This window comes from Lepisma saccharinum, chromosome 1 (genome assembly GCF_977018435.1).
Source record: "Lepisma saccharinum chromosome 1, izLepSacc3.1, whole genome shotgun sequence".
Classification (NCBI taxonomy): domain Eukaryota; kingdom Metazoa; phylum Arthropoda; class Insecta; order Zygentoma; family Lepismatidae; genus Lepisma; species Lepisma saccharinum.
In genome coordinates this window covers 147,557,767-147,574,965 of record NC_139229.1, presented here as the reverse complement: position 1 = coordinate 147,574,965, position 17,199 = coordinate 147,557,767, and the positions used below count along the sequence as shown (strand labels likewise).

Sequence of the window (17,199 nt, the reverse complement as noted above, 5' to 3'; positions counted from 1 at the left end):
GTGCTTTCAAGTTATAAATTGTTTCACTAGCTGGCAGGTTTATCGATGCTCCTAACTAGATTATTTCATCCTGTGGACTACATGCTGTGTTGCCGGTGTTGTACTGCCGGAACTAATAGAAACAAAACAATATCTACTCCTAGAAAAGGAAAAGACACGACAAGCGAGGTCCTCTCCGTGAGCCAGCGGACGCCCGAGAGCAAGTTGTCCTGTGGAGCCAACGCCCAAAAACCAGAACAATGCGACAACGCGACACCAGGGCGTGATGGGACATTTTGCCTCACCCAAGATGTTCCAATTGTCGCACTCTTTTGTCATTCGAAGAAACATTATATGGAAATTCGGGAAATAACATCTCGCAGTTGTAATGTACCAAAGGTCTTTGTGATTATGGCGTCCACAGATCCACGACAAAACAATAAAGTGTCATTGGAAGCACGAAATTGACTCTCTCGAGCTTTGCATACAATGGACACGCCTTTCTGAAGACAACAGGATACAGAATAATTGTATCTTCGAGCGCAAGGTCATGTTTAGTGCAGGGTGGAGTGAGGGGGTTATTTCATTAATGTCTCGTATTTGTTGAATTTTTCATACTTTACGTAAATTTACTGCCACTTCTGCCAAATCGCGACGATGAGAATGAATTGATGAAGGGAAGCATTCACAAGAACCAGTGATGGCCAGGTCAGAACTGGGACCTTCGGTGGCAAGACCACTCTAGTGTCTTTTATTTGGAGTGTTAGGTGAACTTAGTACAAGAAAGACTTTTTACAAACATCAGCCCAACATTTACTTGAAGTCACTACGAATAGGCGTTGCCGTGTATTCGAATGATCAATGCTCTTGACTTTGAAGTGGCCGGCCCCGGGTTCGATCTCTGTCGGGTCTTACTCAGCATAGCGAGGTAAACTCAGGAGCTACTTGAAAGCAGAACGGACTCTGTCCTCGAAAGATAGAAAACAGCGGCGATGGGACTAGATGCGCTGACCACACGTAACCCAACGAAAGGCCGCTTAGCAGACCTTGGCTCTCAAATATCTTTATTATCATTATTAATAATAATTAGACCGAAGAAAATGGCATGTAAACATCAAGCGAAACGGTATAATGCGGGATTTGAGCCTTCACCTTCCAGAATACAACGAAACATTTTCGAATGTAAGTAATTTTCAGCGAAAAATGCAGGTTCGGCCAGGACTCGAATCAGTCTCTGGCATACCGTGCTGTTACTCAGCCAACTGATTTACCGTGCCTGATTTTTCGCTTTTGAATTCTTTCTTTTTCTTTTCTCCCAAGGAAAGAAAGAAAGGAGAAAAGAAGAAAGAAGGAATGAAAGAAAGGAGAGAAAGACAGAAGGAATGAATGGAAGAAATAACAGAAAGGAAGAAAGAAAGTAGAAAAGAAAAATGAAGGAAGGAATAAAAGAAAGAAGGAAGAAACGAAAGGAAGAAGAAATAATGATGACATCGACGGTGGCTAGTTTCTCGCATTTTCATTTCCTTTACATGCTGTTTCTACCGGGGAAAAAATGGGGAGACTTCGTCCTCAATTCTCAAATCTTGCCGTGCGCAAAATAAAAAGAATGGCCATGCTGATAGATAATTAGCTTACTATCATGTATTGACTAAGTAAGAAACTATCCACCTACCCCTGCAGGTATCGCAGAGAAGGAAGACCTGTGGAAAGCGAAAGAACAAACATTTCCTCGCTTCTTACTTTTCGAAACAAAAGACCAGTCAACTCGCGACAACCCTTTGAGCACAACGTGCCCCTAAAAGGTGGTGCTTTTACCTTCGGTGAGTTAAGACCTTCACTCCATCCCCCACCTGCCCCGATGACAGATCTTTTGTCTTCTCCTTGTCGTGATTACAATCAAATCCCTCAAGACAGTCTGGGAAATGGAGTCTTCGAAAATTAAGTCTGGAGAGAGGACTCCACTTCCTCTTCCCTCCAATTTTAATCCCAGATTAGGGGTAGGCGAGGGTCCGATTGGAAGCACCAGTTGGGCGCCTTCCTACAACAAAAAATAAGCCGGGTTGGCCCTACTGAAGACTTTAGCCTCATAACTTCCCTTATGAATTTGTGATCGAATTCTACCGTGTAAAGTGAAGAAACTTTATAGTTTTTTCATGACATCGCACATTCCATGACATATTTCGCAGAAGCGGCCCTAATTTACAACCCGTAGCAACATAAACCAGAAGCGAGGTCTACGTCACATGTGCAGATGTAATGGCGGCCGAGTACCATGTGAACAATGTATCACATTTATAAAAGCCGATAACTATTCAAACGATACGTAAAACGTTTCCTATGAAACTGTTTTAGACACAAATCAATGGCGCTGAAATATAGCATATACAGTATGCGTATGGAAGAAAGAATACATTAGATGTTTCAATTGAGCGGTTCGGAAGTAAAACTTGATAACCCACAAAAGTAGGAAACCAAGAAAAACACAAGCGAAAGTTCGGCTATTGCATTGCAGCTTCCCGGCTTACGTATTACCCAGATGTTCCTGTATGTTTTGCCGCTATTGAAAATACTATGTTCATTAATGTGTGAGAACAGGAGACTGTGCAATCAAGTTTGAGTGGAGTATGGGTATCAAGTTTTACTCCCGAGCCGCTCAATTGTGAATCGGATACTTGCTCATGGGCAGAATAGTCATGTGTAGAGTTACATTCATTACTTAACCATTTCCTGTTTTAAATTACATCTCTTCCTCCTTAAATTTATTAATTATTAAATGAAAACCACGTAACTAGGTGTGCCTCTCGGGCTGTGTATATTATCTAATGCTTTCTGTAGTATTCGCATCGCAATTGCTAACCGAAATGTTACATGAAATTCTTCCGTGTAAAGTAAGTATTGTCTGTTAGAAAAAGTGCTACAAGATTGCATTTAAGCTAGCAAAAATGTTAAATGAATTTCCTCCGTCTAAAGCGGGCCATACACTTGCAACTATTATGTCAAAGGACTCGTCTAGTTGGCGCATGCGGAATTGTAAATAACACAGACGGACGGCAAAGAACAATAGCTGAGTATGATACACAAACTTATTCCTGCGCTATTGTGTGCATTTTCTAAATGTAAATGTCAAAAGTTTGTTTCGATACACATGTTTACTGATATTTAAATTCTATTGATACCGTTTTCTACAGTATAAGGGACTAGAAGCGAATTGGGTGGTTACTTACATTCATAAGGTCCTTCCCTTCGTCGGTCGACGTCAGAGCTATCAACGCGTGCTGGCAGGGCTCCGGACACTTGGCCATGGTCCCCTGGATGACGGGTGAGCAGCCCATCATATACTTCTGCAGGGCCATCCCACAGCCCACCCTGTAGGCGCACTTGAGCCTCGCCTCCTCGCAGGTCGCCCCGTCGCACGCCGCCTGCAGCACGTAGCACAGGGTGGCCACCAGCACCTGAAGGTACATCACCACCTGCAGGAAGAGAAGATGATGGAAAAGTAAGTTAGCACAAGTGCATTGGGAACACTTTATATTACACATAATATAGGGTGGAGCACAAAAAACTGATGATTTTTAAATTGATATAAGAGTAAATAAAGAGAGTTCGTCTTTATTCATCTGCTAGCCTTACAGACATACGTACGGCATTATTGAAATATATATATATATATATATATGTGCGGAAAATAATATCTTGCAAATGGCGTTTCAACAATGAAAACGCGGTGCGTTGTGTTTCACGGCTCCATGATGACTGAAATGGAAGCTAGTGAGAAGTTGAATCCCTCCCTACCACGACCCCACCATGCGACATATATAATATTAATAAAGACTGGAAACTGTGTTTCATTCCAATCCAATTTGATCAAAAATCTTACGACTTTTAAACATTTACAAATTACTATTTGACCTATTCAATCCCATGTTTTACAATATGAAAATAAACGAATGATGGATTAGACTCAATCAGTGGCGGCGAGAGGGCTTCGCAAACTTTTGCCCCCGCATTATGCTAAACCTTATCTACAAATGGAAATATACTGTCTTTTCCCTCCGCACCCCCTAGTTTTGGAACCCAATCGCCGCCACTGGACTCAATCATTGTGTAAGGAAGACGTTACAGAGATTCCGCAATTTGTAAGGATGCACTGACGCAGTAGCTATTTGTACTGCTATTAACAAATTAGTATTAATAACCACATGCCTCGGAAACAGAACGACAATAAACAATGTTTCTTATTCTTACGTGTTAATCATTCAAATTTAATTTTCAAGGTGCAAATAATAGTGCCATCTCTTCACGAAAGGTACAACTAATGTAACCACCATATTCTTGGAGCTTAGTTATACAGTCTTTTTGCCTCTGTCGCAAAAGATGGTTAAAAGCTGTTCATGTAATCGATTCGGACCTCTCGAAGGCGTAGTAGTGGTAAGAGGACTCGGATTCAATCCCCGGTGAAAGCACACTGTATATTGGTACGAATCTCACTTTAAACTGCAGGCCCACTTACGATTTGGCTATCCGAGAAAAAGTAAACTTATTTCAAACAATCAATCATTTCACCGATTAAATTATTAATCATTATTTTCTGTTGTCGAATACGGGTGTAATTGCCAACTTGGGACATTATCAGAATAGGAGAGTAGTGTAACAAAACAACAGAGTACCTTAGTATCAGTGACAGTAAGGCTGAAATTACTTTTTTTAAAAGCAATGTACTTTACTTGCATTGCCTTGCTAAATTTATTCATTACAACAAACTCTGTTCCTTACACATGAGAAAATGGAGTTTTTTATGTTTCTCGGAAAGTGCTGGCAACATGCGCTGTGTGCTGTATATAATTATGGTTCATTTGGAATTTATCTACACAGACAAAACTGGTTTGTTGAACAAACAAAACACATCTCGTAGCTTACACTAAATTTCGTAACTTTGACAAAGTTTTTTTGATGCAACTAATTAACCAAATGTGTACGATTACTAAAATAATTTAGTTCAGGTGAAGAATAATTTGTTGCCGATTTAAACAATATTTGGTTATGAGGAATTAATTTTTGGTTATTCCAAAAAAACTTTTTCCTGTGTATCTCATTGTACGACAATGCGAGAAATTTGCACCACCGTGCTACTTTTTGAGTAAAACGTGCTTCATAAAGGAGAAGCAGGAAAGCTCAAATAAATATACCTAGGTAATAACTAAATACGTATACTGCACTGTGTCATGAAGAAAGGGGGGTGAGGTGATCCGCAGCCACAAAACCCAACATCCCCTAATTTCTATTTTCCACAAAGGTCCTATATATGGTCATTTTCGCTCTAAATTTACCTTTGCATACCTCTAAATATGAAATTACCCCTCTTCCCCCGATATAAAATCCTGGATAAACCTCTACGCACTACGCTCAGTGGTACAAACTCCCAGGATCACCTTAGAGACCAACTGATGGACGCTCAGCCTCATACCTGCGTCAGCTCTAGCACAATGAATGACCCAAATGATGTCTAAAAGTTAGAAATTTCCGATTACAATAAACCAGCAGATCATATATGTATATGCTACTTCCTTAGAACTACGAACCAGTGTATCGTTCAATTTAGTATTGGCAACAACGTAACGGAATAATTATTAGGGGGAAAAAAAAGTACCAGGAGCATCGTGACGGGTTTACAAAAATCCAACGTCGTGTGTTCATATTTTCCCAAAGCAGCGAAATAAGCGTGCACTTCAGTCCCAGCATGCTTAACTATCTCATGAATAAATGCATGATTTTTTGGTGGCTGAGAACAATTTTTGCTCTCTTCTTTTCGGAATGCGCTCGGTAATTTGTGCTGCGCATGTAATTCAGGAAAGAAAGAAGAGGAAAAAACAACTCCTTTATGTCTTCATTATCCTGGCAACCTCACAGGCTATTCCGTTGCACCTTACTTCCAAATTACGAGAAGAAGAAGGCGCGTTGAAAACGGGTTTCTGAACATTCAACTTCTACCTTTTACTTCTGCCGGAAACGGATGTAAACTTTTCCACCGCCAGGAAACTACTTCAATTTATATGTTACTGATTTTACTTCACTAAAGGTAGTGAAGATGCATAAAACGGTGGTATTTAGACACAAGTGTGTTTTACAACTTTTTACTTCGAATCTACTACGAATATTCCTTTCGCTCGTGTTATTTTAACAAGGAAAACTACTATCACTGTAAAATCATGTTCCTTGCAGATAAACTTTCCACTATAATGCATTCTCAGTGAAAAGCGTCAGAAAATACGTGCATTTGTGTGGATTTCCCCTCATTCTATCCATCAATGTGGCCTAGTGGGGTGAGAGAGCCCTGTGTTCATGTTGCGTTCCCAGTATATGAACATGTGACATTGGAATATGTCCGTTATTGCAGACGCAATGCTTCCGCAATATTAGGGACTACACTTGCCAGTTGCTTGATTTATTGAAATCAAATTTTTGTGTGAATCAACACTTTGGTTATTTGCACTTATGACATTACACGAGACACAGCCACTTATCGTTACTAAAATCAACATATCTCTCTGACGACTAAAATCGCCTTACCTAAATTAAGGGCGCTCAGCACATATATGGAAAAACACAGGACAACACACATCCCTACAGATAAGGGTACGAAAGTTGACTTTGGGTTGCCTTACCCCAACACCTGCTATAAGTAATATAATTGTGAAATATATAAATAATATTGTAAATAACTTTTTAAAAATAATTACGGAAACTGTCGTGCGCTTGCTTCATCGACACACTACAATACCGACAAACTGCCGCAAGTGCCTCACTTGTTGATAGCGCAAACACCGACGCGGCGGTCTACACTTCAATGGTTCGCTCTGTATTTCGAGACGAGATTGTGACGGATGTGTATTAATCGAGACTAGACAGAGAACAAGACAGGTATTTGCAACTCGAAACGAGGCCAACACACTAGCAAGTATTGAGGTGTAAGGGGCGAACTACTGATAAGGCACCCAAAAGTCAAGACCCACGTAGTACACCCGGTATTTAGTTTTTATTTAGTACAAACATGCACAACGTGACACCACACAAACTTTTACAGCGCTTAATAGAGTGTTTCTGTTTGATGATGCAACTCATTGATTGTTTGTTAAAAAATTATAAAGGGCGCGTCAGCATTTTGGGATACTTGCACCCATCTCATGATCCGGAAACAATCCCCTCAGCTAAAAACAATGTCGACTCACCGAAAAAGGAAGTTTATTCTGGATATACACATGCAGCACAGGTTCACAATAGATTGATTTCGCAATACAATGTATTCTTGTATTCGTATTTTTTTGTTCTTTAGCGCCACTTTTCTTCCATTTTTGGCTAATCGCAAAGATTTGGATGAGTGACGATGTGATAAAATTGATGAAACACACTCACAAAGAACGCCCATGCCCAGGCCAGATTCGAACCCGGAACCCGTGGCGTCGTAGCGCGCTGTGCTGCGCAATGGAATCGAATGGATTACATTATTCCAGAGAGACAAGTTCATACACTTCTTCTAAATAACAAGATGAGTCCTTTGAATAATTCACCAATTCTTCGATAGATATTTTAGCTATTGATATAAAATGGTATGATTATTACCATATACACTCTAGCACCTCCCTTCTAATTTTTTCTGACATCTCTGGTATTTAGTCTGTAACATAGGATTCTCCAAATTTAATAATTTGAGCAAACAATTTTTTTTCGAATTCAGGTTGTGAAATACGCGTATTCAAAATCATGCCTTAAATCCATGATATCGTATTTGAGTAAATTAATCTCACTCCATATATATATATTTTTTTTAGATCCACCCTTTTGCGGAGAGGGAAATACATTCAGAATCCATTCTCATATCAATCTTCCAATGACATCAGACCTGAATGTATAATTTGCAAAATAATTCAAATTTTATAAAATTTAATCTCCTACATAGGGACCAAATGGTCCTTCGTAGGAATCACATTTTTTTGTAAATTCAGTGATGAAAATACTTTTATAATTGACCTTCAATGCTTTCGCATCCAACCACGGCAATAACTGTCGGTATAATAGCACCCCGGTGTACAAAGACAAATGCTAAAAATATAATACAACGATGTGGTTAGTGCAAAACATAAGATTATGAAATTGGAGAAAATATTTCCGTTTCTTTACCATACTGAGTTGAATTAATCATGTATTGAGTAATGTTTGAACTTCTTCCAGAATGCCATCAGCAAAGAATGACGGTATACGTACAAAATGCAAGATGAATTAGGAAACCTTTCTTACGATGAAACACGCAGCTAAGTATTGTGCAAAAAATACAGAATTCAAATAACATCGCGAACGTTACTCTGTAGATGAAGTCAAAACACATCACAATTACGAAGTTTGGATCAACGAATCTAGGACAATTGCGATGGCGGACAATTGAAATGAAGCCAAAATCACAGACAATTGCGATGATTTTGACGGTGAAGGTCATTTTTCAAATTAATGGTAGGCCAATTGGGACGATCAGGACCTGACCTAACCTAACCTAACCAAACCGAAGGCGCCACAGAACTAATAATGCTGTAGAAGGTTGGAACAAAAAATAAATAGGTGGCTTGGAAGACAGCATCCAAAAATCCATGATGTTCTGGCCTGCCTCAAGAACCAAGCAGAATACACCAACATCAAGTACATGTGGATGGAACTTAATCTAGAGGGTTAGTAAAGGAAGAAGCGTGACATTAAAATCGACGACAGAGCTGGGAAGTGTATTCGCACATATGAGGAAACGGGTCACTTCAAAAATTGGTCTGTTGGCTCTAGCCCATGTTCAAAAACTTGATTGAACCAAATTCCCCGCCGAAAATATCAATATTTCACATAATTCTCTTGTAAGAGGTATTGTACGGGTGTTAAGTCACCCTTCAATATGATAGAAGATGTAAAATGTCATCACAATTGTCCATCCGCCTTTTCACTTCTGTGTTCATCGCAATTGTCCGACTACCGGTTTACCTGGATCAACGATGAACTGAACGAAGAAACTACCAAATAATATGTTAGAAAACAAATTTAAAACATTTTCTGCTATGTGGCATCTATGGTAGATCTGATACGATTTGAAGCCCATTAAAGCATCACGAGTAGACAGACGTCACTGACATTTCTGAATTGTACAAAAATAAAAAAAATACTTGATTTTCAATAAAATTGTAAAAACCCCAAGTGTCGATGACCGTGAAATTTACCTTGAATGATCGACTAGAATTTATCTGTAAGAACGTACGTTTGTTAGGATCCTATATAATTGACCTGATCCAAGTACATTTGCAAGGTCACGCCAATAATTAATTTACTGCGTGAAAAATAACTAACCTTCAAATAAGTCACACGATGATCAAATTAAACAATACAACTGCGTTTCACCACACTTGAAAACAAAAATTATTTATAGTCGCAATCCAAATGATCGCATCCTATAATAGTGACAATGTAAATTACTGCTAATTTGATTTGTGCAGAAAGCAATTACGCACGGATGCAACCTCTCCAAGTGCTTAGCTCTTCACACTTATCATTCCAAAATAAATATATTGTAGGCATATATAAAACAACAGAACAAACATAGATATTGCTTCGTTGTCTTCTTAACCTAATAATTTATTGAATCTCATGGACTTTCACGTTCAGTTTGTACATTTTTATTCCAGAAAATTCTTAAAACTATCTTGTAATTTTTGTGATATAGCCTGAAACATATTCAACGAATACAATTCAGTGATGTCACTGGAAGTTCCTGGATTTTAGAATAATAGTATTCTGATTTTTAAAAGTTTTATGGAATTAATTTACAACACATGGCTTAACTTACACCGGGAAGATATTGATTCGAAAATCAGAAACCTTTATTTTGTGCAAATTGGCGCGGACCTTTAAATACGTCACAGGAAAATTCCCGAGCATAAACAGTGTTCGAGTCACACCAGTATGCGAATTAAGCTTTTTGCTTTTGGGGGATGACCACTCAATGCCGTATTTGTGATTTCATTTCGGGGGAGGAGGGAAGATTTTTTTCAGATTTGCAAATTTGTATAGGTTTCCACTTAGTAAACTCTACTATGATACCTTCCAGTTCTAAGTACCTAGGACATTAAATCTTACGATAACATTTAGGGGTCATTCCATGTCAAATCATCCAGAATTTTGTGAAAATGTCACCCACCATCTCCGATTTTGATGAAATTCGGTATACTTATAGAACTTTTGATGCTGATTACAAAAATGACAACTTTTTTGAGATTGGTCAAGGGGTTCAGAAATTACGCGATTTTAAAAATCTCCCTGTACGCCACATGCGGCTCCACTTTGAATGACACGCATTAGGCTATAAATTATAGTATCTTCTCTTAGGTTTGCCGTAGAAACTTCAAGTTTGATTTCTTTTGCTCAGGATAGTGTAAGCTTTCATTTAAATAAGGTTTCTGATCAGTGTATCAATAATCATGTATTTTATGTATAGTTCCATGTATTTTTTTAGAAAAATAAATTACTAACTTCAAGAGGGAATTTCGTGCAATGCCCCCCCCCCTTCAATTTCACCCAAATTTTATATACAGGTAGCTGAGAGTAGGTACTAATGCTTCATGGAAAAATTGGGATGGGCGGTTCAGAGACAGGGTGATAAAAAATCATTTGCATTAAATGTTAATCTTATTATAAATGCTTATGTATCAGCACAAAGTCTGAAGTACAATATGTTTTGAGGTATAATATTCAAAATTTCTGTTCACTATGTGTGAAGATAAGCATAGGCGTAACCTGGTGGGGGCAAAGGGAATCATTTTCCCTATACAAAATTTATAGATTAATTAAAACCTACAAGTTAAATATATTTTGTGAACCTCCTGGCACTTTAGGAACAAACAAAAAAAAAGAGTAATTATTGTGATTTTTCAAATGTATTTAGCAAATAATCTTTGACACTATTTGTATGGGACTGAAAACTTTGATTCTCTCAGCCAAAGTTAGTTCCCAAGTTACGCCCATGAAGATGGTACCGAAAAATACTTACTCGATTGTATACTATGCATTGCCAAAATTTCATGCACTATAAATTGTGCCGTTCACATTTTCTGTTCCCAACTGTAAAAAAATATACCTGTACCTTCTCTGGATGCTACGTAAAAAGATTTTCTTGGAATTGCTGGCCTGTCAAGGAAGCTATGCTTTACTTCAATTCATATCTACTTGTATGTGAAAACTTCAGTGTTTTAGGTGGACTGTCGAGCTAGGAAACATTCATCGTGGAAGGAGTGGATCTTTGGATTTTGTTGAACTTGGAATGGAGGAGAATGAAATAGGTGCAAGTGGAATCAGTGACGCCATATTCAAAATACCGTGGTCAGCATCCAAATGATGTCTTAATAAAATCGTTCAAGCAAAGTTGATTCTGTGTTTCATCATTTATTTGCAGTAGTAATGTATATGAAGACATACGGATTGTGTACTAGAAACACCATTTGTAATTTTTACACAAATGAATGATCATTAACTGTAAGTTTCTTTCACAGTAACTGCAAAGTAACTCAGTTACTTTCAAAGTACCAGTAACTGTAACAGAGTTACTTTTTAAATGAGTAACTGAAACTCTGTTACTTGTAAAAGTAACTTACCGAACACTGTAAATAACCTGTACCCTAAGTTCAAAACAGTGCATACTTAATCTTCCTGGTGCTGTTGTATAGTACTTTGCAATCGCTGACACATTGTACTGCGGATTGTTATCATTTCACCTTACGTGATTAATAAGAAATTTATGCCTCTAATACTATTTCTATGGAATTGGTACTTCATTGCTGAACTTGTTACTTGATACTGTTGATGTCTATATAAGTCTTCTAAGTGTTCCAACCACCCCATCACAAGGAGATTTTCTCTCGTATGTGGCAAGAAAAGCTCCATTTGGAAAAACTTCAATCAGCACAAATGTGTATTATTAATTCTTACTTCATATTACGTATCTCCGTGAAGAGTATAAAAAAATCCTTATTGAGATAAAATGCACAAAAAGAAGAATGTTCTCGAAGAAAATTTGCTAAGCTTGGGAATGCTAATGACTATGACCATAATATTTTTAAAAAATTGAAGACAGTTGAAACTAACTTAGATAGAGTGGAACTTCGATTTTATGTTGTTCAGGGGACAAAGCTGAAAAAACTTAGAATGCGAGAAAATGTAAAACCGAGGAAAATTTGCTATGTTGGGACCACCAATATTGAATGTAAAATGCAGGGAAATGTAAAATCGAGGAACTTGAAATCGGGGTTCCACTGCAATTATGATTTGTAGGTTTTAATTAACCTATACATTTTGTATAGGGAAAATGATTCCCTTTGCCCCCACCAGGTTACGCCTATGCTTACCTTCACACATAGTGAACAGAAATTTTGAATATTATACCTCAAAACATATTGTACTTCAGACTTTGTGCTGATACATAAGCATTTATAATAAAATTAACTTCTAATGCAAATGATTTTTTTATCACCCTGTCTCTGAACCGCCCATCCCAATTTTTCCATGAAGCATTAGTACCTACTCTCAGCTACCTGTATATAAAATTTGGGTGAAATTGAAGGGGGGGGGGGGCATTGCACGAAATTCCCTCTTGAAGTTAGTCATTTATTTTTCTAAAAAAAATACATGAAACTATACATAAAATACATGATTATTGATACACTAACCAGAAACCTTATTTAAATGAAAGCTTAAACTATCCTGAGCAAAAGAAATTAAACTTGAAGTTTCTACGGCAAACCTGAGAGAAGATACTATAATTTATAGCCTAATGCGTGTCATTCAAAGTGGAGCCGAATGTGGCCTACAGGGAGATTTTTAAAATCGCGTAATTTCTGAACCCCTTGACCAATCTCAAAAAAGTTGTCATTTTTGTAATCAGCATCAAAAGTTCTATAAGTATACCGAATTTCATCAAAATCGGAGATGGTGGGTGACATGGCCTGGATGATTTGACGTGGAATGACCCTTAGATGTAATTTAGAAACCTGTATATTCTAATTCTAAGAAAACCAAAACCAATACACAACAAGAGCAATTAGTAACACAAGAGAAAACTTGGCGAAATTGCGCCTTCAACTCAACGACGTGCGGCGAGAAATGTGATCTACTTTACCTCCAACGAATAAAGCTGGCGAAGTCAGCTCTTCTTGATATTGCGGCGGTAGGCTTTCGTAACTATGAAATGGACAGAGCAACGGCGTATTTTGTAAAACCTCTTCACCAGCAGACTCGAAGTAGAAATTGCAATTGTGTTAAAAGTTAATTAACTGTTTTCCCGAATGATTTTCAGTGGTGTCTGTTTAATAGTTTAAGAAATGGTATATTACATGCTTTCAATTCCATTTTCTTTGGCGGGTATAAAAGCATCCCTGGCAGAGATTAACAAATATATATTCTGCAGGGGATAAACATATTTGTGGGGGGAGAATCTCCGGCACCACGTTAATTCGCACTCTGCCTGTATGTATCCCATCCGATACCTACATAAGTTATCTGCATCCGACAGTAATAACTAAAATTACAGTATTGTTTCTTTATCCTTAACTTCTTGCACAAAGGAATTCTCACTTGGTGGGTTGGATTGTCCTGTAGGCTATCTTGACAATATGTGCGAGCTGAGGGTCCTTACACAACCCTTTTATTAAACACGTAGTAATTTCAGCTTTCATCTTGCTCTTGATCAGTTCACCTGTACGACATTCGTTCAACACATATTTATTTTTATTTTGCTGACTCAAATAAGATTTTGTGTCCCGTAGTGGGTAATGGTTGAAAATAGCGTCGGCATTGCTGATGCACAAAATTATGCCAATTTGGATATAACTGAAAATTCACTCAAATTTTTGTTAACACAAAATTAGATATTCTGGTTTTGCACAAATGCTTACCAGACAAATTCTTATCATGAATCAATTTTAGATAAGTTTAAAGGTTATTCTTGCTAGCTGGGGGATGGTGTTCTAAAATCTAAAAACATGTGCCAGTGGTGCCAACAAGATTTGTTGATAACAAAATTGTAAAATTACCATTCATTTTAAGACAAACAATTAGATTTGATTTATTGTTTTAAGTCCACTTTATGCACAGTAAGGCTAATCGGGACTGGACCTACAGTTTAAAGTGGGATCCGAACCACTTGTGCCTCCACCGGGTATCGAACCCGGGACAACTTGATTACAAGACAAACAATTAGAACTATGAATAATCCATGGATTGCATTACACACACATTTGATTCTCCAGCTTTGTGGTAGTACCTTGATTGAATGAGTTGGTGTTTTAAGTCCACTTCATGCACAGTATGGCTAATCGGGACTGGACCTACAGTTTAAAGTGGGATCAGAAACACCATGTGCCTCAGCTGTGTATGAACCCAGGACACGTTGATTACAATACTACTATGAATACTTTTCAAGTTTTATACATTCTAAAATTTTCACCGTCTGTTTATTCTTTTAAACAAATTTTCCAATTCTGTAATAAATATACTTCATCAATACCATTGTGTTATCTATCAACTAAAGACTCAAATTTCCTGCAAAAGGTTTTTAGCCCGAAAATAAGAAAACAATACACATAATAATTAAGTCAACATACCCAGCTTTAAATCTAAATTTTTTATTCAGCTTGCTTACTCATGAAAGATTATATATAGCAGCTATACTCCAACATTTTTCAAATGGCCTAAAATAAAGATATAATATATATAATTAGTATATTTTCATCCCTTACTGCATTCCTTGGAATCTTAATGAAAATACCATATCAATGTTTTGGTGAATGCAAAACTGTCATTAAACTGTAAGTACTAGAGAATAATGCAGTTTCAATTTTGGTATTTAGGTCAGTATTTGTATTACACATGGGTGTTGCTAGGAGAAAGGAGGGGGAGTCCGAACAGGTCAGTCGGCCCCCTGCACATTGGCATCGATCATTTCGGATTATAAACTAAAAAAGACGTATATTACAATGATAGTCGATAACAGATATAAAGTTAATTAGTAATTCTAACGGAATAACAAGGAAGAAAATAAAGACAGAAAATTTTGCTGAAGTGTACAAACCAATCAGTACTTAGTATGTTTCCATATGCTACAACTTATCCAAGATATTAATGATTACACGGGTTATCCAGATAGATAACATATTTGTATATTTTGTAAAACAATATAAAGAAAAACAGCTGTGTCGGATATTCCCTCATCTGGCGTATCGAGTACAGAAGTGTCCCCAAGGATAATAAATCGGTAATAAAATAAGTTTATCATTATGGGCTTAAAATTAATTGTTATAGTTATTATATTTTACTATTCAACCTGAAAACTAAGGCAGGACTCCTCTACAAAAATATCAGAAAAGTTTTTGTAACGAATGAGCATTATATTTTCTTTAGCGTATAATTGAAATTACATTTGGAGTCATTTTAAGTTCAAGTGTTTAGGAACAAACTGCACATACAAAAATATGTATGCGCTCCAAGATAAGTAAATTACAAAAAGGAACCTCCAAATTCTAAGAAACAAAACATCCATAAAGTAAAAGTCTAGTAAGCAAACTTAATGGTAGATAGAATGAAGAGAATGCCACGGACCAAGGTAAAAGAATGGAGTTTTCTTTTTCTTGAACCTTTCTTTCTTGCGGGCCAAGAAAAAGGTTGTTCCGTCCAGGCGGGTTCCGAGTAGCGGCAACGCCGAACGTTGATCTGGTTCCCCCTCGCTCCGCACAGCAATCAAGGCCGTACCACACGCATGGCAGCCGCCAGCGAAGGAAGCAACGATCCGACCAACCCCGCACTTATTCCGATAAACTTCAACATAAAAAAGAACACCGATACTTCCCACACAACACACCATAATTACAGAAATATTCCGCCTTGGCCAGTGTTACCGTACAAGGAAAACAGGCTCACCAGATCCAGCTTTTAAATATCACAATGTTTGAAAGGAAAAAAAACAAACTTCGAAGAGCGCGCGAACGGGACTAAAACTACAAAATGAAAAAAGATCGCAAACTTCTCTTGTGTTCTTTGTCATTAAGTATTTATAAAATAAATACAAGAGGAGGGATGTGTCCCCACACTCCAGTATGCCAAAAGAGACCGCAGTTAAAGAGTAAACTTTTTCAAACTGTCTGCTAGATGCCACTGTTGTTCCGTAAACTCTTAATGTTAATATAATAATGGTCACTATTATGTATGAAAACTTGCCGAAGAAATTGACATTACGCGGAGTGAAGATATAGAGTTGATTCGAAACAGTGATTCTTACTGTAAGACATATCCCTGTTGACTAAATTATGACACAAACTGAATGTACATACACAAGCAAAATAAGTTCAGTTTTGTTAAGAAAACATCGATCAGTAAATTCTGATTTACGTTTTACTGAGCATGTCTCTTGCACTTAAAAATGGATAAAATTGTATGTGAAAAGTTAACTTCTTGAAATAAATGTTTGCTATTGTACGAACTAAGCAAACGCTCGTTAGAAAATACACTGGGCTGCATGTTTTACCTTTCACAGACAAATACTAACACCAAACGTAGAAATAAATAGCACTGATTTAAAATTAATCTACATGTTGCAGGAAACGAAGAGAAGATTTGGTGAATCCTGTTAACGTGGCTTTACAAGACACAACACACATGAAAACTCAGAACACAAACAAGTATATAAACTGAACTGTTAATACCTTCCTATTTTGGCTCACAGAGAGCCGTCTGCTTGCGTCCTTCCGGGCCACATTCACAACAAACACTACCGTCCACACACTACAGACGACGCATCCAACGTCACATTCTCAGCTGAAACTTGGAGCAACGACTCTCTCACTCGCTTCTCTCTTCCAGCACTGCCGCCGCTGAATTAAGTTGTGCTGTCAGTTCGGGGGATGACAGGACCGCCCCGCCCCTCCTTTCCCCTCTTCCCCCTCCGCGGGCAGGCTTACCTCGCAGGCAGCTGCATTGCCAAATCTCTCCACCAAGAACAGCCGGCACGGTATTTTGGAGAAATCGTAGCGCTAGCTTTAGAAATTGGGAAGGCATTGCGAAGCGTAGACGCAAAATGCCCGCACACGAGTGTGCAGATTCGTTTGATGCAACAGGTGGTGCGACTAGAAGAAGAAGAGGAAAGCCAAAGAGACGTTT

The 17,199-nt window shown here is 37.9% G+C and overlaps 1 protein-coding gene across 1 annotated transcript in view; it reads right to left on the bottom strand.

Moving 5' to 3' along the window:
• Positions 1–16,904, bottom strand: part of LOC146002343 (growth arrest-specific protein 1-like) — a 64,241-nt gene extending 47,337 nt beyond the window's left edge. Inside the window, exons 1-2 of the mRNA XM_083140075.1 lie at positions 16,746–16,904; positions 3,204–3,449 (exon numbers count right to left, since the gene is read on the bottom strand). Coding sequence (XP_082996201.1) covers positions 3,204–3,443 — 240 coding nt within the window. The 5' untranslated portion in view covers positions 3,444–3,449; positions 16,746–16,904. The remainder of the gene's footprint in view (positions 1–3,203; positions 3,450–16,745) is intronic.
• Positions 16,905–17,199: the final 295 nt, after the last annotated feature.